The sequence below is a fragment of the Procambarus clarkii genome, chromosome 38, assembly GCF_040958095.1.
Source record: "Procambarus clarkii isolate CNS0578487 chromosome 38, FALCON_Pclarkii_2.0, whole genome shotgun sequence".
NCBI classification, from domain to species: Eukaryota; Metazoa; Arthropoda; class Malacostraca; order Decapoda; family Cambaridae; genus Procambarus; species Procambarus clarkii.
This window is the reverse complement of record NC_091187.1, coordinates 13,514,972-13,532,348: the sequence shown is the minus strand read 5'-3', so window position 1 is coordinate 13,532,348 and position 17,377 is coordinate 13,514,972. Positions and strand designations below refer to the sequence as shown.

Here is a 17,377-nt window from a genome sequence, read left to right as displayed (position 1 = left end):
TGTATTGTCATTCATAAAAGACATCAGATATTTGTAGTACAAAGGGGCACTTCATTCAGAATGAATGAATTCATTTTTTTTTTAGTCTATTCCAGTGTGAAATTACTTCTTGTATTTTAAGGACTCGAAATAAGCACTTTCATACCCACTTTTTTTTTTATTGCATAGCAAGTTCAAGTTATTACAATACTTTTGAAGAAATGTGTGTCCATGGATCATTGAGATAAAATAATGTAACCTGTGGCTTTCTTTGTTCCTTAAGTAGCTACTATAATGTGATGTAGAGAAAGCTATTACTTTGGTTTAATTACTTACTGGAACTTGATAGAATTATCAAAATATAATTTTAATCTTAATAAAAATAATAGCAAATTGTTTATAATGATTGTTTAACCACCTTTTTATACTATATATATATTTGTTTCATATCTTTGCCTTTTTATATTTCAGTAATAGAAATAAAATATTCTGTCAGATTGGTTGTTTGTACTGTATCCCTCAACTGCGCACGATGACGAGTGTCGCTTTATCGGTGGTGCGTACAGCAACCAGGGACAATTTAGTCTAGCATAAGATTTAAAACTCCCTAAGGTATACTGGGCTCATTCTCTTCCTCAGGTCTCCAGTAAGCAGATGTCATCTTGGAAAAAATCCTGGGCAGGTGTGAGGGCCTCAGTACCGACACAGCGCTCACGGGTAGTGATCCAAGGCAGGTGTGAGGGCCTCGGTACCGACACAGCAACCATGGGTAGTGATCCTGGGCAGGTGTGAGGGCCTCAGTACCGACACAGCACTCATGGGTAGTAATCCAAGGCAGGTATGAGGGCCTCGGTACCGACACAGCAACCATGGGTAGTGATCCAAGGCAGGTGTGAGGGCCTCGGTACCGACACAGCACTCACGGGTAGTGATCCAAGGCAGGTGTGAGGGCCTCGGTACCAACACAGCAACCATGGGTAGCGATCCTGGATAGGTGTGAGGGCCTCAGTACCAACACAGCAACCATGGGTAGCGATCCTGGGCTGGTGTGAGGGCCTCAGTACTGACACAGCAACCATGGGTAGCGATCCTGCTGACAATATTCCTAAAGTGGAAGTCACAGCACTCAGTCGGGGTCTTGCCTCTGCACAATATACAGTGGGACCTCGTGTTCGTTTAGAGAATGAGATATATTCAGGATTTGTTGATCATAATGGTGACCAGCGAGTGTGAATCAGTGACATTGCGATATTTCCTCACCAAAACAGCCCAAGAATCGTACAATTTTTTTCTTTTAGTTTCCTGGGTTTGGGGAACATACTGTATTTTAACTATTTAAAAGTTTTTTTTTGTGCACTCGTGCAACTCTTAAGGCAGAGTTGTCATATGACACAGCTGCACAGTGCAGGGGTTAACCTTTTGTTAATTTTTTGTTTTTTCAGTGTGTTTAAAGAGTGTTAGTGATATTTGAGAACTTTTGGAACACTGTACAGTATTGTGAATTTAACAGGAACCTTAAAATGCTGGATGGAATTTGATACTGGAAATTTTGTACGAAATTCACAAGACCTGGAGAGCGTGCAGAGATCCTTTACTGCTAGAATCCACTCAGTAAAACATCTAAACTACTGGGACCAACTAAAGAGCCTAAATCTGTATTCCCTTGAGCGCAGGCGGGAGAGATACATAATAATTTACACGTGGAAAATAGTAGAGGGGCTGGGCCCAAACCTGCACAAAGAAATAACACCACATGAGACCAGAAGGCATGGCAGGATGTGCAGAATACCCCCATTGAAGAGCAGAGGTGCAACAGGTACTCTGAGAGAGAACTCTATCAACATCAGAGGCCCGAAACTGTTCAACACGCTTCCACTACACATAAGGGGCATAACTGGCAGACCCTTCACAATAGTGTTCAAGAGAGAACTGGATAAGCACCTCCAAAGGATACCTGATCTACCAAGCTGTGATTCGTACATCAGGCTGTGAGCAGCCGCATCCAACAGCCTGGTTGACCAGTTCAGCAACCAGGAGGCCTGGTCGACGACCGGGCTGCAGGGACGCTAAGCCCCGGAAGATCCTCACGGTAACCTCAAGGTAACTTAGGGACCCAAATGTTACTAAATTTCCAATATGAGTGGAAATTATAAATGACTGGATCGTTACATCATTTTGATAGTTCAATGTCACTCTACATCGTAAGATCCAAAGTTATCTTAAATGTTTTTTACTAACCATCATTTTTGCATGACATTGATGGAATAAACAAGTGAGTGGAACTTACACCATGAAAGACTTTAAACAAATTAGGTATCCCTTCTAAATTTTATTGAATACACTTTGCTCAAGTAATTTTTCCTTTTATGTACAGTAATATAGATCAGTTATTTGCACATTCACATTAAAAAAATATAAGCAACTTTTATTGTGATGCCTTGGTCATGAGACTGACTATCAGTAACTTAACAATATCATTGATCAAATGATATTGCTTCACAAACAAAAAATGAACACAGGAACTGATGTGATAATCTCATGAAGGGGTTTGTTTAGAATCTCAGTTTTCTCAGCAAATGCTTCACATCCCACTACTGTGTGTGTGCTACGTAGTCTTCCTGGCTTGCTGCTACCTTTTGATAATTACTTTCTTCTACTGTTTCTCATTACCGCTCGAACTTAACGAGATTCAATGCCATAATATCTTGATAGAAGTTACCTTTAAACAGAATTAAATGCACGTTGGTAAACAATGGTGGATTCCATTCTAGCCATATAGCCTCTGATAATTTCCACTTGGCAGTGTATTACAGTATGATATATCTACTTTGTTTTCTTGCACTGCTGCTTTAATGAGACATGGGGGCTTCGGTACACAATATAAACAATCAATAATATTTTTATTCCCCGAGAAGCCTTCAATGCAGCAACCAACCTACATTATTTTGTTATGACGATTCCTTTATGCTGCAAATAATTCATTCCACACTGTCCTAAGGTGGTCTATTTAATAAACAATTGATGGATCTCCTGTCATAATATTATCCACTTACCAAATTACTCTCTTATTTCAGTGCCTCAATTATAGCAGATCATAAATTGTTTACATTTTCTGGGAGGGGGAAAGGGAGGATGGAAAAATGGAGATGGTTCTCTGACCATCCAAGTGGTTGGACAACATTCCTTTCCCCTGTCCCATCCCAAATCCTTATCCTGACCCCTTGCAAGTGCTATCTAGTCGTAATGGCTTGGCGCTTTCCCCTGATTATTCTCTCCCATTTACCGGGTTGCATCATCGATGGAGTTCTTTAGGCATACCAGGGACCAGCACCAGGATCTGGTCTCCTCACAGAGATGAAGGGAGCGGTGACATTGTGTCATCTCACCAGGGAAGGCAACCAGTCCTCAGATCACTGCTGGGTTCAATAGAGACTGAAGCCATGAAACCATCCTCATGAACTCTCCCTAACTATGTAAACAAATGATCGAATTCTTTCGAAACTAGGGTGCACTGACTCCCCTTCAGGGCGCCATGGTCTTCCTTCGCAGCCGCATAACCCAGGCTGTGTTGGCTTTTAGGTCTTGCATAGCATCCCCAGTGGCTGGGTGTCATGCTTGGTTTACCCTTCAGGCCCAGGAAATTCCCTGAGGGTTCAGTGGTCCTATGTATATTGCCCCCTGAACCTTCTGAGTTTGAGGGTTGCTCATCATACGTGCCACGTGGCAGCAATTGTTTGTTTTGTCTCCGTTGTGCTGCCTGTTGGTTCAGTGACACCTTTGACTCTTAGTCCTGTCGGATTTGCTCTTTCAATATGGCTCTCCTTTCGGGCTCTCCTGATGAGGTTGAGCGCACTAGGCAGCCTCCACTTTGTGAGTTTGGTCTGCTCGGTTACAGCAGTCAGAGTTCAGTACTCAGTTAAATGCCCCAAAGCTGCCCCATCTGGTGTTTTAGGAACCCGGACTTGTGAGGTGAATTCCACTTTGGTTCTGTCTGAACCTCCTCTTTTGGTCATAATTCGCCTTTCCTCTATCCTGCCCGTGTTTCTGGTCCCGAGGGAAACCTAAGGGTTTCCGGGTTGGGACTGGGTTTAGCTCTGGATGTGGCTCGGCCAGTTCTGAATCTGGTGCAGAAGCAGTTGAGCTGGCTAGTCCCACTGAGGCCTCAGGGTATTCCTTTCAGCCGGTCCCAACCCCATCTTTTGAAGCTTCTCCCATGGGCTCCGCTTTTCTATCTGGGGCAGGGGGTCTTCAAGTTCGGCTTCGGGGACTTGCAGGGAGTCTGATATGGGCCCGTGTATGCCTTGTGCGACTCCAAGTGGTTCCTTGTTCCCCTCTGAGGAGGGTCTTCTTTTCCCGGGGGCGGGGTTTTCAAATTCTACCTCCCTGTATGCATTTGATTAAGGGGCAGCTTCCCCAGAGTTTGGTTCCATGTGCCTTTTGGCCCATCGGAATCATCCTTCCAGAGGTTTCCTTCCTCTCGGGTTCAGCAGTTCCGAAGGCTCTCTTTACATACCTCTTGTGAGATCCAGACTGTGCGTCTTTGGTGGACCCTTCTCCTTTTGAGTTTTGAGGTTCCTGAGTCTTCCTGGCTGGTGGACATCACTTTGTTTTTGTTTGGAGCTTCGCTCAGCTTTTGTTGTATCCGCAGGCTTGGGTGGCGTGTGGTGTCGACCGAATTATGGATGTTCCTGGGGCCTCCCTTTTGTGCCCCTCATGGCTGCCTGCTTGCTCTGCTGGTTCTCTGAATGTGTGGTGTTAAATAGTCTCCCCAGCTTTGTGCCTTTTTGTGATAATTACTTCTCTGGATGTGGGTCTCGTGCATACCCAGGTGTCTTTGTTGGCCACCTGCCTCGAGTGTCGGCAGGAGGTATTGGTCAAGTCTTTGGTTTCTTCATGGGCCCTGACTCTCTCTCTGTCTGCCTTCCCCTTGTCTCCTCTCCTCTTTCCTTGGGATGCGGGAAGGGGGGGGGGGGGGGGATAGTTACAGTTTCTCTTTGATGTTGCCACTTGTAGGTCCATTTTTAGGCATCCTTTGTTCTCAGTGGCCTCACTACCAGAGCTTCAGATATTAACACCAAGTAAAGCGTCCAGCACTTCAACAAAGACGATAACATCATTTTTATTTGCCAACATCCAGGGTATAAAGACACGCAAGTTCATTTTATAGCTGGCCTCCTACATGAGGCAAATGCAGTGTTTGCAGCCATAATGGAAACTCTCACAAAGGACTACTATGATGATGAAATATGGATTTTAGAATACAATCTTTTCAGATGTGAAAAAGGTTTCAGATGACGGCGGGGGTTTTATTCTTCTGGCCCCGGTGGGCGGTTTGTTCGTTTGTTGGTGGCTTCTTTTCTGGCGAAGAATGAGTTAGTTGGGTTCCAGAGGGGTCCTTTAATCATTGATGTTTGGTTGGTTTGGCTTGAGGTGCATCATATGCTGTGTCTGGTGGTGGCTCTTCGCTGCTACCTTCATGCCACCGATTCTGCCTCGGTGGATGTGTTGTGGATTGATCCTCTCACCGTGGCCTCCCGTTGCAAGGTTCGTATTTCTCAGATCACCCGTGTTGATCTGAGTGCTATTAAATCTAGCCGGTCTGCAGTCTACCTTCACGATCATGATGGTAGGAAATATGCTGCTTTCTCGGCTGCGTTTGCAAATATGTCTTGGGCTGATATTCGAGCACGGGAGTTTTGAAGGTCGACAGTGTTCGGTATCTTGGCAATGTGCTCAGGCCCGAGCGTCTTTGTGTTGCTTTGGGTCGTGTCTCTCGGCTGGAAGTCTCGTCTTCGTCTTAATTCCTTCGGTGCTCCCTCGTCCCTAGTAAGGGTCTATTTGTTCTTCTCTGCGAGTAGTTAGCTTCAGGGAGCCACAAGGGGGGTTTTCCCCTTCCCCCAGAAAACTGGAGCGAACGAGCTGATACTAGATTCATGAGATATCACTCCTTGTTTACACTGTTGGGGAAGTTCTTGAATCGGCGGTTCTTGAGGCTACGTTCTCGATTGAAGCAAGAAGTGGTCTGTTTTGTCTCGCTGATTTTCTGGGTGCCTTCCTCGGTGGTGGTATAAATAAATACATGCCACCGCTCCTTGCGCCTCTGTTGAGAAGCCAGGTTCTGGCTCTGGTCCCGGGTAGGCCTATATAACTATCCTCATCAGTGATAATATATAGCTTCAGGGGCTCGCCCGGAAATTGGCATTTCATCACATTCAATGCTGTTTTTTATTTAATTTGATGACTTAATCAGAAACGTCCTGGGTACGATTTCATGGCAGGACGAGTCGTTTGGGCACGAATCCTTTCCCTTGATGCATGTGCTCACCAAACAGTAAATATGTATCGTGCTTCATCAAGAAATATGGCAGACCTCTGTGTGTACACGCAACCCGTTCTCGCACTTTCGTATAGTCAATATTGACTTATTAAATACGTGCATATGTGACATACCTATTATAGGTATAGGTTAAGTAATAATTGTAATTACGAAGCAATAAGATGCTTATCTTAACATACTAAGAAGGTTAGGTAAGGTCGGTGTTTTCTATGAAGCTTTTCAAGGTAAACTAGTATGTTTAGTATGTCACATATGCACGTATATAATAAGCCAATATTGACTGTAAGAAAGTGCGAGAACGGGTTGGTACACGCCATGATACTCGCATTTTTATAATCTTATCTCCGTCATGTGGTGTCTTCCCTGCACTAACGGCGCTACAAGGTCCCCCTCAAGGTCCCAGGCTGTACCTGAGATAAGGAACACAGCTCAGTTCAGGCCACAAAGTTCCCCACCTCAGATGTTATGGTTTTACTGGCTGATAAGATCTACTGTTTATTGATATCACAACTACCGTGGCACGCAAGGTCAACTATTGCAAGCTTAAACTGAAGGGAGCCGAGGCCTCGTGTAGTAAATAGGAGGGTGGCGGTCAATAGGTACCTGGGAGTTAGACAGCTGCCACGGGCTGCTTCCTGGGGGTGTGTAACAATAAGGAGGCCTGGTCGAGGACCGGGCCGCGGGGACGCTAAGCCCCGAAATCATTTCAAAATTAAAAAATTCAAATGTTTATTTAGGTAAAGTACATACATACAAGGGGTGATACAAATATTGATGAATTTATAGATAGAGCTAGTACATACAATGCCTAAAGCCACTATTACGCAAAGCGTTTCGGGCAGAAAGATATTTCAAGATAACCTCAAGATAACGGTCTAAAAAATAGTGAAAAATATGTGTTATTGAAGGAGTGAGTGAGAGAGAGGGTTGGAACAATGATTCTAACACGAATCTTTCATATGTTTCTTTTAATTCTTTTTCTTCTGGGAGGAAGTTAAAAAAGTCTACCCCCCCCCCCCCAATGTTTGCTTTAGTAGGCCTGGCGCGGTGAACTAGGTAAATAAACTTTTCATTTGTCTATCAAAACATCTGCCTTACTCCACTGGTTGATTTTGTTGTTGCTGCCGGAGGCGGCTAGTTTATTGTGCACCCCATACCCATCCTGTGAGCGGTAGCGCAAAAAATAGAGCACTAAAGGTCTTTATCAGACCCCAACAACGATTGTTACATTAACACTTACACCTATCCTGCACACTTTATGTTGTAATGTCAACTAGTTACAGAGATTGTTCCATTTTTCTCGCTAACCTGGGGGCCAGATTCACGAAGCAGTTACGCAGTTGGCCGGGCTGTGGTGGGTATGTGGGCCTGCGGGCCGCTCCAAGCAACAGCCTGGTGGACCAAACTCTCACAAGTCGAGCCTGGCCTCGAGCCAGGCTTGGGGAGTAGAAGAACTCCCAGAACCCCATCAACCAGGTATATGTGGGCGTGCGGGCCGCTCCAAGCAACAGCCTGGTGGACCAAACTCTCACAAGTCAAGCCTGGCCTCGAGCCGGGCTTGGGGAGTAGAAGAGCTCCCAGAACCCCATCAACCAGGTATATGTGGGCCTGCGGGCCGCTCCAAGCAACAGCCTGGTGGACCAAACTCTCACAAGTCAAGCCTGGCCTCGAGCCGGGCTTGGGGAGTAGAAGAACTCCCAGAACCCCATCAACCAGGTATATGTGGGCCTGCGGGCCGCTCCAAGCAACAGCCTGGTGGACCAAACTCTCACAAGTCAAGCCTGGCCTCGAGCCGGGCTTGGGGAGTAGAAGAACTCCCAGAACCCCATCAAGCAGGTAATCAACCAGGTAAGTACTTACGAACCAACTGGAGCTGTGTGAGAGAGCACGGCCGACATAGGCATCAACAACACTCTTCTTGTGCTTGTCAGGCTCACTATTACCAATCAAACACATTCCTGTATCAGTTCCAGTGGTGTAGACAACAGTGTGGACGCCGCTCTTCTTTTACCAGACATCCAGGAAAGGCAGCTTTCCTTTCTCTCACTTCTAACAAGAACAGAACATTTTTTTTCGTTTAATTATACTCATTGTTTAGTTGTGTTTCCTGAAAAACATTCCGTCTTTAGACTTACACGGGTCTGTGTGTGTGTGGCCTTACAACATCTCTCAATGTTCACATTCAAATTTGTATAATTCGTTTTCTCTTATATGTCTACACTATAGATCACATTCAAATTTGTATATATCTACACTGTATTATATGACAGTGTCAGACCACGGACTTCTCAAGATGTATTAATATACGAAAGTACTTAAGGAAATTCCTGTTTCAATTTTCCTCTGTGGTCTGACACTGTCACATTTTTAATCACGTGTTTATTTTCGTGATATACACACACTGTATTATATATCTATACTATAAGAGAGAATGTCTGCGTGTTTGGCTGTCTGTTTAGAGTTGGAGGCAAGATGCCTGGTCTGGGGTATGGGATACACATAGGCCTGTCGGGTTAGGCCTAAGGCCAAATGTTGAAAGAAATATTATCCTTTATGGACACCCCCCCCCCCCCCCCAGGCGATTTTCATTGACTCGTGTGTTGAATATATGGTGTGATTCCCCTAGAGTTTTAGTGATCATATTGTGTTAATAAAAAAAATCTGGGAGACCCATGTAATTGTATACGTGTTTCTTAATAACACATTTTCTGGGGAAAGTCGGAGGGGGGGGGGGAGGGAGCAAGAGGGTGGTCACAAGGGGGTCTAGGGAGACATGGGGGTGAAGAGAAGGAAAGAAGGGGGAAGAGACCCTGGCACACCTGTTTACCCTTCTATATATATAGAAGGAGAGGGGGGGGGGAGGGTAGGGGACGGGAGACATCTCCCGTCACGCAGGGTGCAGTCGCACCTCCACAGATCTCCAGTATCATCTCGTGATACTGGTAATGGCTCAAAAGGGCCACCAGCTGGTCGGCCGAGCGGACAGCACACTGGTCTTGTGAACCTGTGGTCCCGGGTTCGATCCCGGGCGCCAGTGAGAAACAATGGGCAGAGTTTCTTTCACCCTATGCCCCTGTTACCTAGCAGTAACTAGGTACCTGGGTGTTTGTCAGCTGTCACGGGCTGCTTCCTGAGGGTGGAGGCCTGGTCAAGGACCGGGCCGCGGGGACACTAAAAACAAAGCCCCGAAATCAACTCAAGAAAACCTAACCACTCACGGGCTATTCATGCCCGTGCCACCTTTTGGGTGGCTTAATCTTCATCAATCAATCAATCGGGAGGATAGGAAGATGGGGGTGAGAGGGAGACAGGGAGAAAGAAGCAGGGAGGATAGAAGGGGGGGTAGGGATGGGAGGGGGAAGAAAGGGAAAGGAGGAGGATATGGAGAGACGGGAAAAGAAGAGGGGTTGAATGGGTTCTAACCAATTTGGTGAGAACTTTCTGACAAATGAGAGAGAGGGTTCTTGAAAAAAACGGAAGTATTTTCAGTAGAAACATTATTAAATCTGCTTTAATACAGATTACAAAATCATGTAATTTGAACATTAATTGTGATTTGTATAATTTAGATACATTTTTGATTGATCAGCTAGAAAAACTATTTTAGTAAAATCAATGATACGAATTTATCTCAATAATACCTTATTAATATCCTCTTATCTCATTAAATATATTGTTTCTCACCTCACCTCATTCCTGCCTATATATCCACACCACTGAATTGTGTGTGGTTGGATATATATATATATATATATATATATATATATATATATATATATATATATATATATATATATATATATATATATATATATATAGCTGGAGTTATATAATGAACTTCCTTCCAAGTCACACAAGCGACTTGAGAATGGTCCAGGACGGACCGAAACGTCGTCGTCTCTTCACCTTCTAGTGTGTGGTCTGGTCAACATCAACTTCCCTCCCTGCTCCCGAAGAAGCAGGGAGGGAAGTTCACAACTAAGTTCATTTAGTGAACTTAGTGAACAGGGAGGGAAGGAAGTGAACTACAGCTCCAGCCACTGCCACCGATATTACTCCAGCCTCTGGCATCACCATCTCTCTGCACTGGCAGATCTCCTGTCTGCTGACGCCCACCCTCTGCAACCTGCTACAGCTGCAGCTCCTACATTACCTATACAAACTGCCACTCCAAACCAACCACGTATTACTCCAGTTATACCTGCGACTACATCACCTGCATCGGTACCAACATCAGTTGCTCCTGCTGACCTCCACCTGTCTTCTGATGACGGCTCTACTGCCTCTGTTGACATGGAAGCACATTCACCACCCTCAGACTCGGAGGACACCACGACGATTGATTCTTCAGCAGTAACTGAGTTATATCAACAACTTGACAACACTACATTTGGATCTCCTGAATTCAGGCGGCTCTCCAGCCGTATATATAACACGAGGTATGAAGAATACTTGCAGAGTAATCCAGGAGCTACGGACATAGTTAGAAACAACATAATCTTCTCGGAATGCGATGAATCCACACTGGCAGCCAATCTTTTCCACAGGACTACGCAGAGTACAAGAAAAAATATCAAGTGATTACACGAAGCATGAAGAAGATGGAAGAAAGAAGACACCACCAGAAGACAGACTGTCACCACCTAGAATGAAGGAGTACCGCCACTGCTCCTTTCCTGACCCGACTCAAAGCCTAGCCGGTTGTGGGGTTGTCTGAGCATCGACTCAAGACACGCAGCTGGGTCAAGCCCTGGCACTTTCTCTACTCCTTCAGCGTTTCCTCTCACCGACTTCTTTGCAGCCGTCCCCACTTCAAGGCTCTCCCTGATGGGTATGTTATCCTGTATATTATTGTATTGTATTGTTGAAGTTCCAGGTACCTGCCTACTGCTGGGTGAACAACAGAAGCATTATTAGGAGAAAGAAAGTCCCCATTTGGGTTTGTTTATGCCCTTTTGTCAGCTAATAGATTCGATTGTGTTCAATAATCAAGACAGGAGACCAGTTGGCTATATCACATACGTCAGACCAGTTCTGTAATATGCGGCGCCTGCGTGAAGTCCTGATCTTGTTTAATGCAAAATAAAGTTGGAGAAAGTGCTGAGGTATGCCACCAAACTTGTTCCAAAACTGAGAGATATAACCGCTATGGGATAGACTAATAGAGGTGAACATCACGTCAGGCAAAAGGGTTACGGGAGACATGATTACCTCGTTCAAAATTTCCATAGGAATTGATTAGACAGACTAGTATAGGATATACTCCAACAAGGGGGACATAGATGGAAACTATACATAAATGAGCCACAGATAAATTACAAATACACTAAGAAGTGAATATAAAAAGCTCAAAAAACATTGAAATCTAGACATCAGCTGATTAAAAGGTTAGAGGCGGATCCAAAGAGCTAAACCTAACCACCAGCACAATTGTGTCAGCACAATTAGGGAAGTGTGACTGCGGCGTAGGGCAGGAGGGCGTGCCAGCTGGAGCTATATAAGGACCCCGCCCGCCGGCGGGACAGCAGTGTCCCAACTGATCACAGCCGAGGTGCTACACTTCCGTCCTCTCCTTCACCTCAGCAAAGATGTTCTCGGTAAAGAATCCCGGACTCCCTAATTTGTTCAATTACTTCAATATGGACCACATCCCCTTCTCATGGGCGTTATGCAATAAGGTTAAGTTGATTCAGGAACTGGACCAAATATTTCGTTAGCTAAGAAATTTACATTTGCAGAGAATTAGCTGTATATACGTTCCATTAACCTATGATGTACCCACACATCCATGCAGGTTTTGTTTACCACAGACGTGGCCACACATTTGCAATGGTATCCAGAAATATATACAGTTTCCTTTGTTCTCCATGGCAAGGTTAGAGGCCTGAGTAGACATCATAGTGTAGTGGGGCAATGAGCATTCATTCATACATACATACATACATACATACATACATACATACATACATACATACATACATACATAGACATTCACATATATATTTACGTCTCTCCTACTGTCACAAGGTAACATAGCTGCTATAGAAACTAGTGTGTTAATTATGAAGCACTTAACCACAGAGTGTGATTAAGATGCTTTTACAACCATAAGCTTTAGTGACATCACAAACATTGTATAACTGATGCATAACATAGTCAGTCTTGGGTACAAGTCCAATATATCAAGTGTTCCAGTACTCATATAGTAACTACAGAGTTCAGCATACCTTAGCCCAGGAGGGCCAAAGTCAGTCAGTATGGGACATTCTACAATATAATGTTCAAGAGAGTGCATGTTTTCTCTTTCACAAAGTTGACACATTGTGTATTGTGACACACAGTTGACACATTGTGTATTGTGACACAGTTGACACATAGTGTACTCGACATTTGGGTTTTGAGAAAGCTGCCAGATACGTCTATATCCCAGGCGTATTCTGGCCACTATAACATCACATTGCCGGGTTCTTGTTCTATTAGTCTCATATGTGAATGTCTCCTCACGATATCTATCATAATATTTAATGCTACAGGCCTTTGTGAATTTGTTAGGTGAATTTAAGATTTTTTTTTTTTTTTTTTTGAGATATATACAAGAGTTGTTACATTCTTGTACAGCCACTAGTACGCGTAGCGTTTCGGGCAAGTCCTTAATCCTATGGTCCCTGGAATACGATCCCCTGCCGCGAAGAATCGTTTTTTCATCCAAGTACACATTTTACTGTTGCGTTAAACAGAGGCTACAGTTAAGGAATTGCGCCCATTAATCCTCCCCGGCCAGGATACGAACCCATCCATGAGAGTACCGTTTAAGTAGTGCAGTAGGCTGCGTGCAGAAGTTACAGACGCGCATGACCCTCCCTACACAACCCGTCCTCTTAAAAATAACGTCACTTTTCGCTGGTATGCGCGGCACTATGGCCAAATTTGGACGTAATTTGAAATGAAATCGACTCACAAAAGTGACGTACTGTTCCGTTTTCTGTTTGAGTCGTCCGGCTTACTCGGCCTGCTTAGAAAAGGGTTCGTTCCATTAACGTTTTTCATTGACAGTAGTGACGCACTTTTATAAGTATTTAAATTTGTTCACATTTCTTCAAGCAGTGATACAAGGTGCGTGAGCAGTTTCCCTGGCATGTTTATATTTGGTCAAAACCGCAAACAAATGTTAGGTTCCAGAAACACTTATAGCGTGGGTCGGAGAGTATAGTTCTTGAGTCTGATTGTGTTGAAGAACCTGTAGGTTATGTGTCTCTTCTTACGTGGAAGTGTGACCAGAGAGGGGAATACCTGGTGTAAATTTCAATTTATCTCGGATCGATGCAGTTTTGTCAAAGATTTTGATACAACATTATAGAATATATTTTCGATTTAATCAGCAAGTTTGGTGTTGGCCTCAAGACCTATCAACCTCTGGAGGGTATTAAGGCTAGGTGAACAAAGGCATCATTTATAAGGAAATGTGTTTCGTCCTGCCCGGGAATCGAACCCTGGACAAATAGGTTGTGTGCCGACTGGTTTAATCATGAGAGGCCAAAGACTAGAGAATGACATAAATGTTTCCAACCACTTGGACTGCTCGGTAGAGGGACAACCTCGCTTCTTGCTGGCCGGCGTTCGATCCCCAACGGACCAAGTTGTTGGAATGTTCTATATAGTCGTATTGACTTAGTGCTTTCTCCTGATAAATTACCTGATTTAATGTGTCCCCCCCCCACAAGTACTGTGCTGGAGAACGGCGCTTAATTCTACTTTCCATCACTGGGCAGAGAGTGAAGGCCTGGTGGATGGTGGTGGTGTGGGTGTGCGGGTGCTGGGGCCAGGAGAGCTTCACGCCCTACGAGCGAGGACCCTACAGCACCACCAGGGTGGAGGTGGGCTCCCTGCTCACAGTGGGTCTGGACGAGAACCTGGACGTGTGGGTGCCCACTGACGCCGGCACCTACAGTGTCTTCTATTTCCTGGACGGCTTCGGCGGCGCCATCCCCGGGATCGCTTACGACCAGGTGAGGCGCGGGACTCACGTGTAGGTATGCCTGATTCCCAGTCCTTTTAATGATCTGAGGGTGGACTATTGCTTAGCATACTGGCCAGTGTCCAACAAATCATTTTGAGGCAATGGAGTGACTAGAACTCGCGACCTGGTGGCTCCCAGATGTCAGCCTTAACCGACTAGCCACGATGGTATATAAGACCAACCCAGAACTCTACTGAGTTCTCTGGGAAGTTCTTGAGGCCCAGAACCGGGGCCCAACAAGGGTCTGACAGTTGTATAATGTGTATGAGTTAAGAAATCTTGGGTGTTGTCTGCAGACGATGGCGCACATGGCCTCACACGGCATGGCGGTGGTGGTGCTGTGGAAGATAGCAGCGCCCATCAACCCGGAGGACAGGCTGCCGCTCTTCACCTCCGTCATGCTCTGGGCCGAGGACCACCTCGAGAAGAAGCTCCACAACAAGGGCCTCAACGACACTGTTCACCTCGACTTTGACAATCTTGTTGGTAAGGCTCGTGGTTGGGGCGTGGGGTCGGGGTTGAGGATGGGGCGATTTATAATATATATATGTCGTACCTAGTAGCCAGAACTCACTTCTCAGCCTACTATGCAAGGCCCGATTTGCCTAATAAGCCAAGTTTTTCTGAATTAATATATTTTCTCAAATTTTTTTCTTATGAAATGATAAAGCTACCCATTTCTTTATGTATGAGGTCAATTTTTTTTATTGGAGTTAAAATTAACGTAGATATATGACCGAACCTAACCAACCCTACCTAACCTAACCTAACCTATCTTTATAGGTTAGGTTAGGTAGCCAAAAAAGTTACATTAGGTTAGGTTAGGTAGGTTAGGTAGTCGAAAAACAATTAATTCGTGAAAACTTGGCTTATTAGGCAAATCGGGCCTTGCATAGTAGGCTGAAAAGTGCGTTCTGGCTACTAGGTACGACATATATATATATATAGTGGCTTGTATCGAGGTCCCAAACCTAAATCAACAGTTGCCTAACTCTCGAGTACCTGTTGACTGCTGGGTGAATTGAGGCATTAGGTGAACACACAGCCCGTCCTCTCTAGTTGCCACAACGGACAGAAAACGGAGTACTGAAACACCCAGACCTAACATACCCAAATCAATCCTGTTCTATCCTATCAACCACACATAAAAAAAAGAGTGTTTGTAAGCCAACCCCTTTATAACCCCTTTATTTGTCCGTTTGCGAGTTTGACGTCAAAATGCCATGTACTGTGTGCGAGGATGGGTTGGAACAGAGGCATTAGGTGAAAGGAAACGTTTCCAACCATTTCTGCCTACCCCGGGAATCGAACCCGGGATTTGTGAGCTTATGAGTTGAGAAAGGAACGAGACAATATGAAGGATGATATTTTAAGGTTTATAGAAAACTTGCGCCTACTGTTTATATTGATAAAGGGGATACTTATTCAAATATTCTTTGTGAGATTCATGTGTAGAATCTCGTACATTTAAGGGATATTAACAGGAATCCCCTCCTTTCCCTACTCACTAGGCCATGATGTTGATGTAATGTTGAACCAACGTTGATTAAACGTCGATCCAACGTTGATTAAACATTGATACATCGTTGATTAAGCATTGATTCAACGTTGATAAAACATTTATACAAGAGTTAAATGTTGATCTAACATTTGTTGCATAATACCCTAACATACACTGCTCACTGGGATATGTGGGTTCCAGCTAGGCTATAAACTCACCACATTACCATCTTTCTTACGAACACAGTTGGTGGCCACTCAGCCGGTGCCCATGTGCAGGTGGAGTACCTGAAAACCACCTGTGGCAAGTTCAAGGGTCAGGTGTTTATGAGTCCCGTCGACGGCCTGCTGGAGTTCTGCATCACCCCGGGCGTCGCCCTTAACTACGTCATCCCGACGCTCCACCTAGCGGCCGGCCTCGATAACGTCCCAGGTGACCACCACACAACGAGTACCTACGGGCTCACCATAGCCCGTGCTACTTGGAACTGTTCCAAGTAGCGAATCTTTAACAACAACAACAACAACCACGCAACGTTCACACAACCACAATGTTATGTTTGATATTGGAGAACACTGTTGCTACAGTATTGGGTTATGAACAAATCCACAAGGGCCGTGACGAGGATTCGAACCTGCGTCCGGGAGCATTCCAGACACTGCCTTAATCGACTGAGCTACGCTCAGGTAGCTCAGTCGATTAAGGCAGTGTCTGGGATGCTCCCGGACGCAGGTTCGAATCATCGTCACGGCCCTTGTGGATTTGTTCATTTGATGCATCACGTTAGTGCGATTTCTGTGTGTAGTATTGAGTTATGTTGTAGGGTAATGTTGCCACAATGTTGGTTTATGTTGTAGGATAATGTTGGCTTATGTTGTAGGATAATGTTGGCTTATGTTGTAGGATAATGTTGCCACAATGTTGGTTTATGTTGTAGGATAATGTTGCTGCAATGTTGGGTTATGTTGTAGGATAACTGAATCTCGTGTTTTTGTAATTATTTTCGCATGTATATGAGTGAGCTTGAGTGGGATGTGAATACCTGCTGCCTAGTATGGGCCACAGGGATTTACTGAAGTATTTCAAGAATAGGCTAGACATATATTTGAATGTATTTGGGTCGATAATAATAAGACCTGCTTAGTATATGTTCCAATAGGCTTTCTGCAGCTTCATCTATTCTTATCTCATATTGCTGGTGGCTGACCTGACTGTCTGTACCCAGGGGTGAGCGGGTACCCGTGCGCCCCAGATGAAATCAGCAATGATCGGTTCTACGAGGCTATGGACTCGTCGTCTCAGCGCTGGTCCATCAACGCCACCAAATTTGGCCACGGGGACTTCCTCGACCCCCTGTACCAGGAGGCCCTCGAGGTGCTGGAGTTCTGTGGCTACAATCAGGACGCCACGCCAGAAGAATTTGAAGCTTATAGACGCTACGTCGCTGGTCAGACTGTGACCTTCGTTAAAGGTGAGAAGATATGTCCCAGCACACACACACTTTGTTGCTACAACCTTGTTTTAACGGGGTCTAAAAGTTGTT

The 17,377-nt window shown here is 44.9% G+C and overlaps 1 protein-coding gene across 6 annotated transcripts in view; it reads left to right on the top strand.

The window, feature by feature from the left end:
- Positions 1–17,377, top strand: part of LOC123771906 (uncharacterized) — a 46,342-nt gene that overhangs the window by 26,886 nt on the left and 2,079 nt on the right. For all 6 annotated transcript variants that reach the window (XM_069337737.1, XM_069337736.1, XM_069337741.1 and 3 more), the window contains exons 7-10: positions 14,086–14,322; positions 14,630–14,819; positions 16,081–16,266; positions 17,060–17,305. In XM_069337737.1, the coding sequence (XP_069193838.1) occupies positions 14,086–14,322; positions 14,630–14,819; positions 16,081–16,266; positions 17,060–17,305 (859 nt within the window). The remainder of the gene's footprint in view (positions 1–14,085; positions 14,323–14,629; positions 14,820–16,080; positions 16,267–17,059; positions 17,306–17,377) is intronic.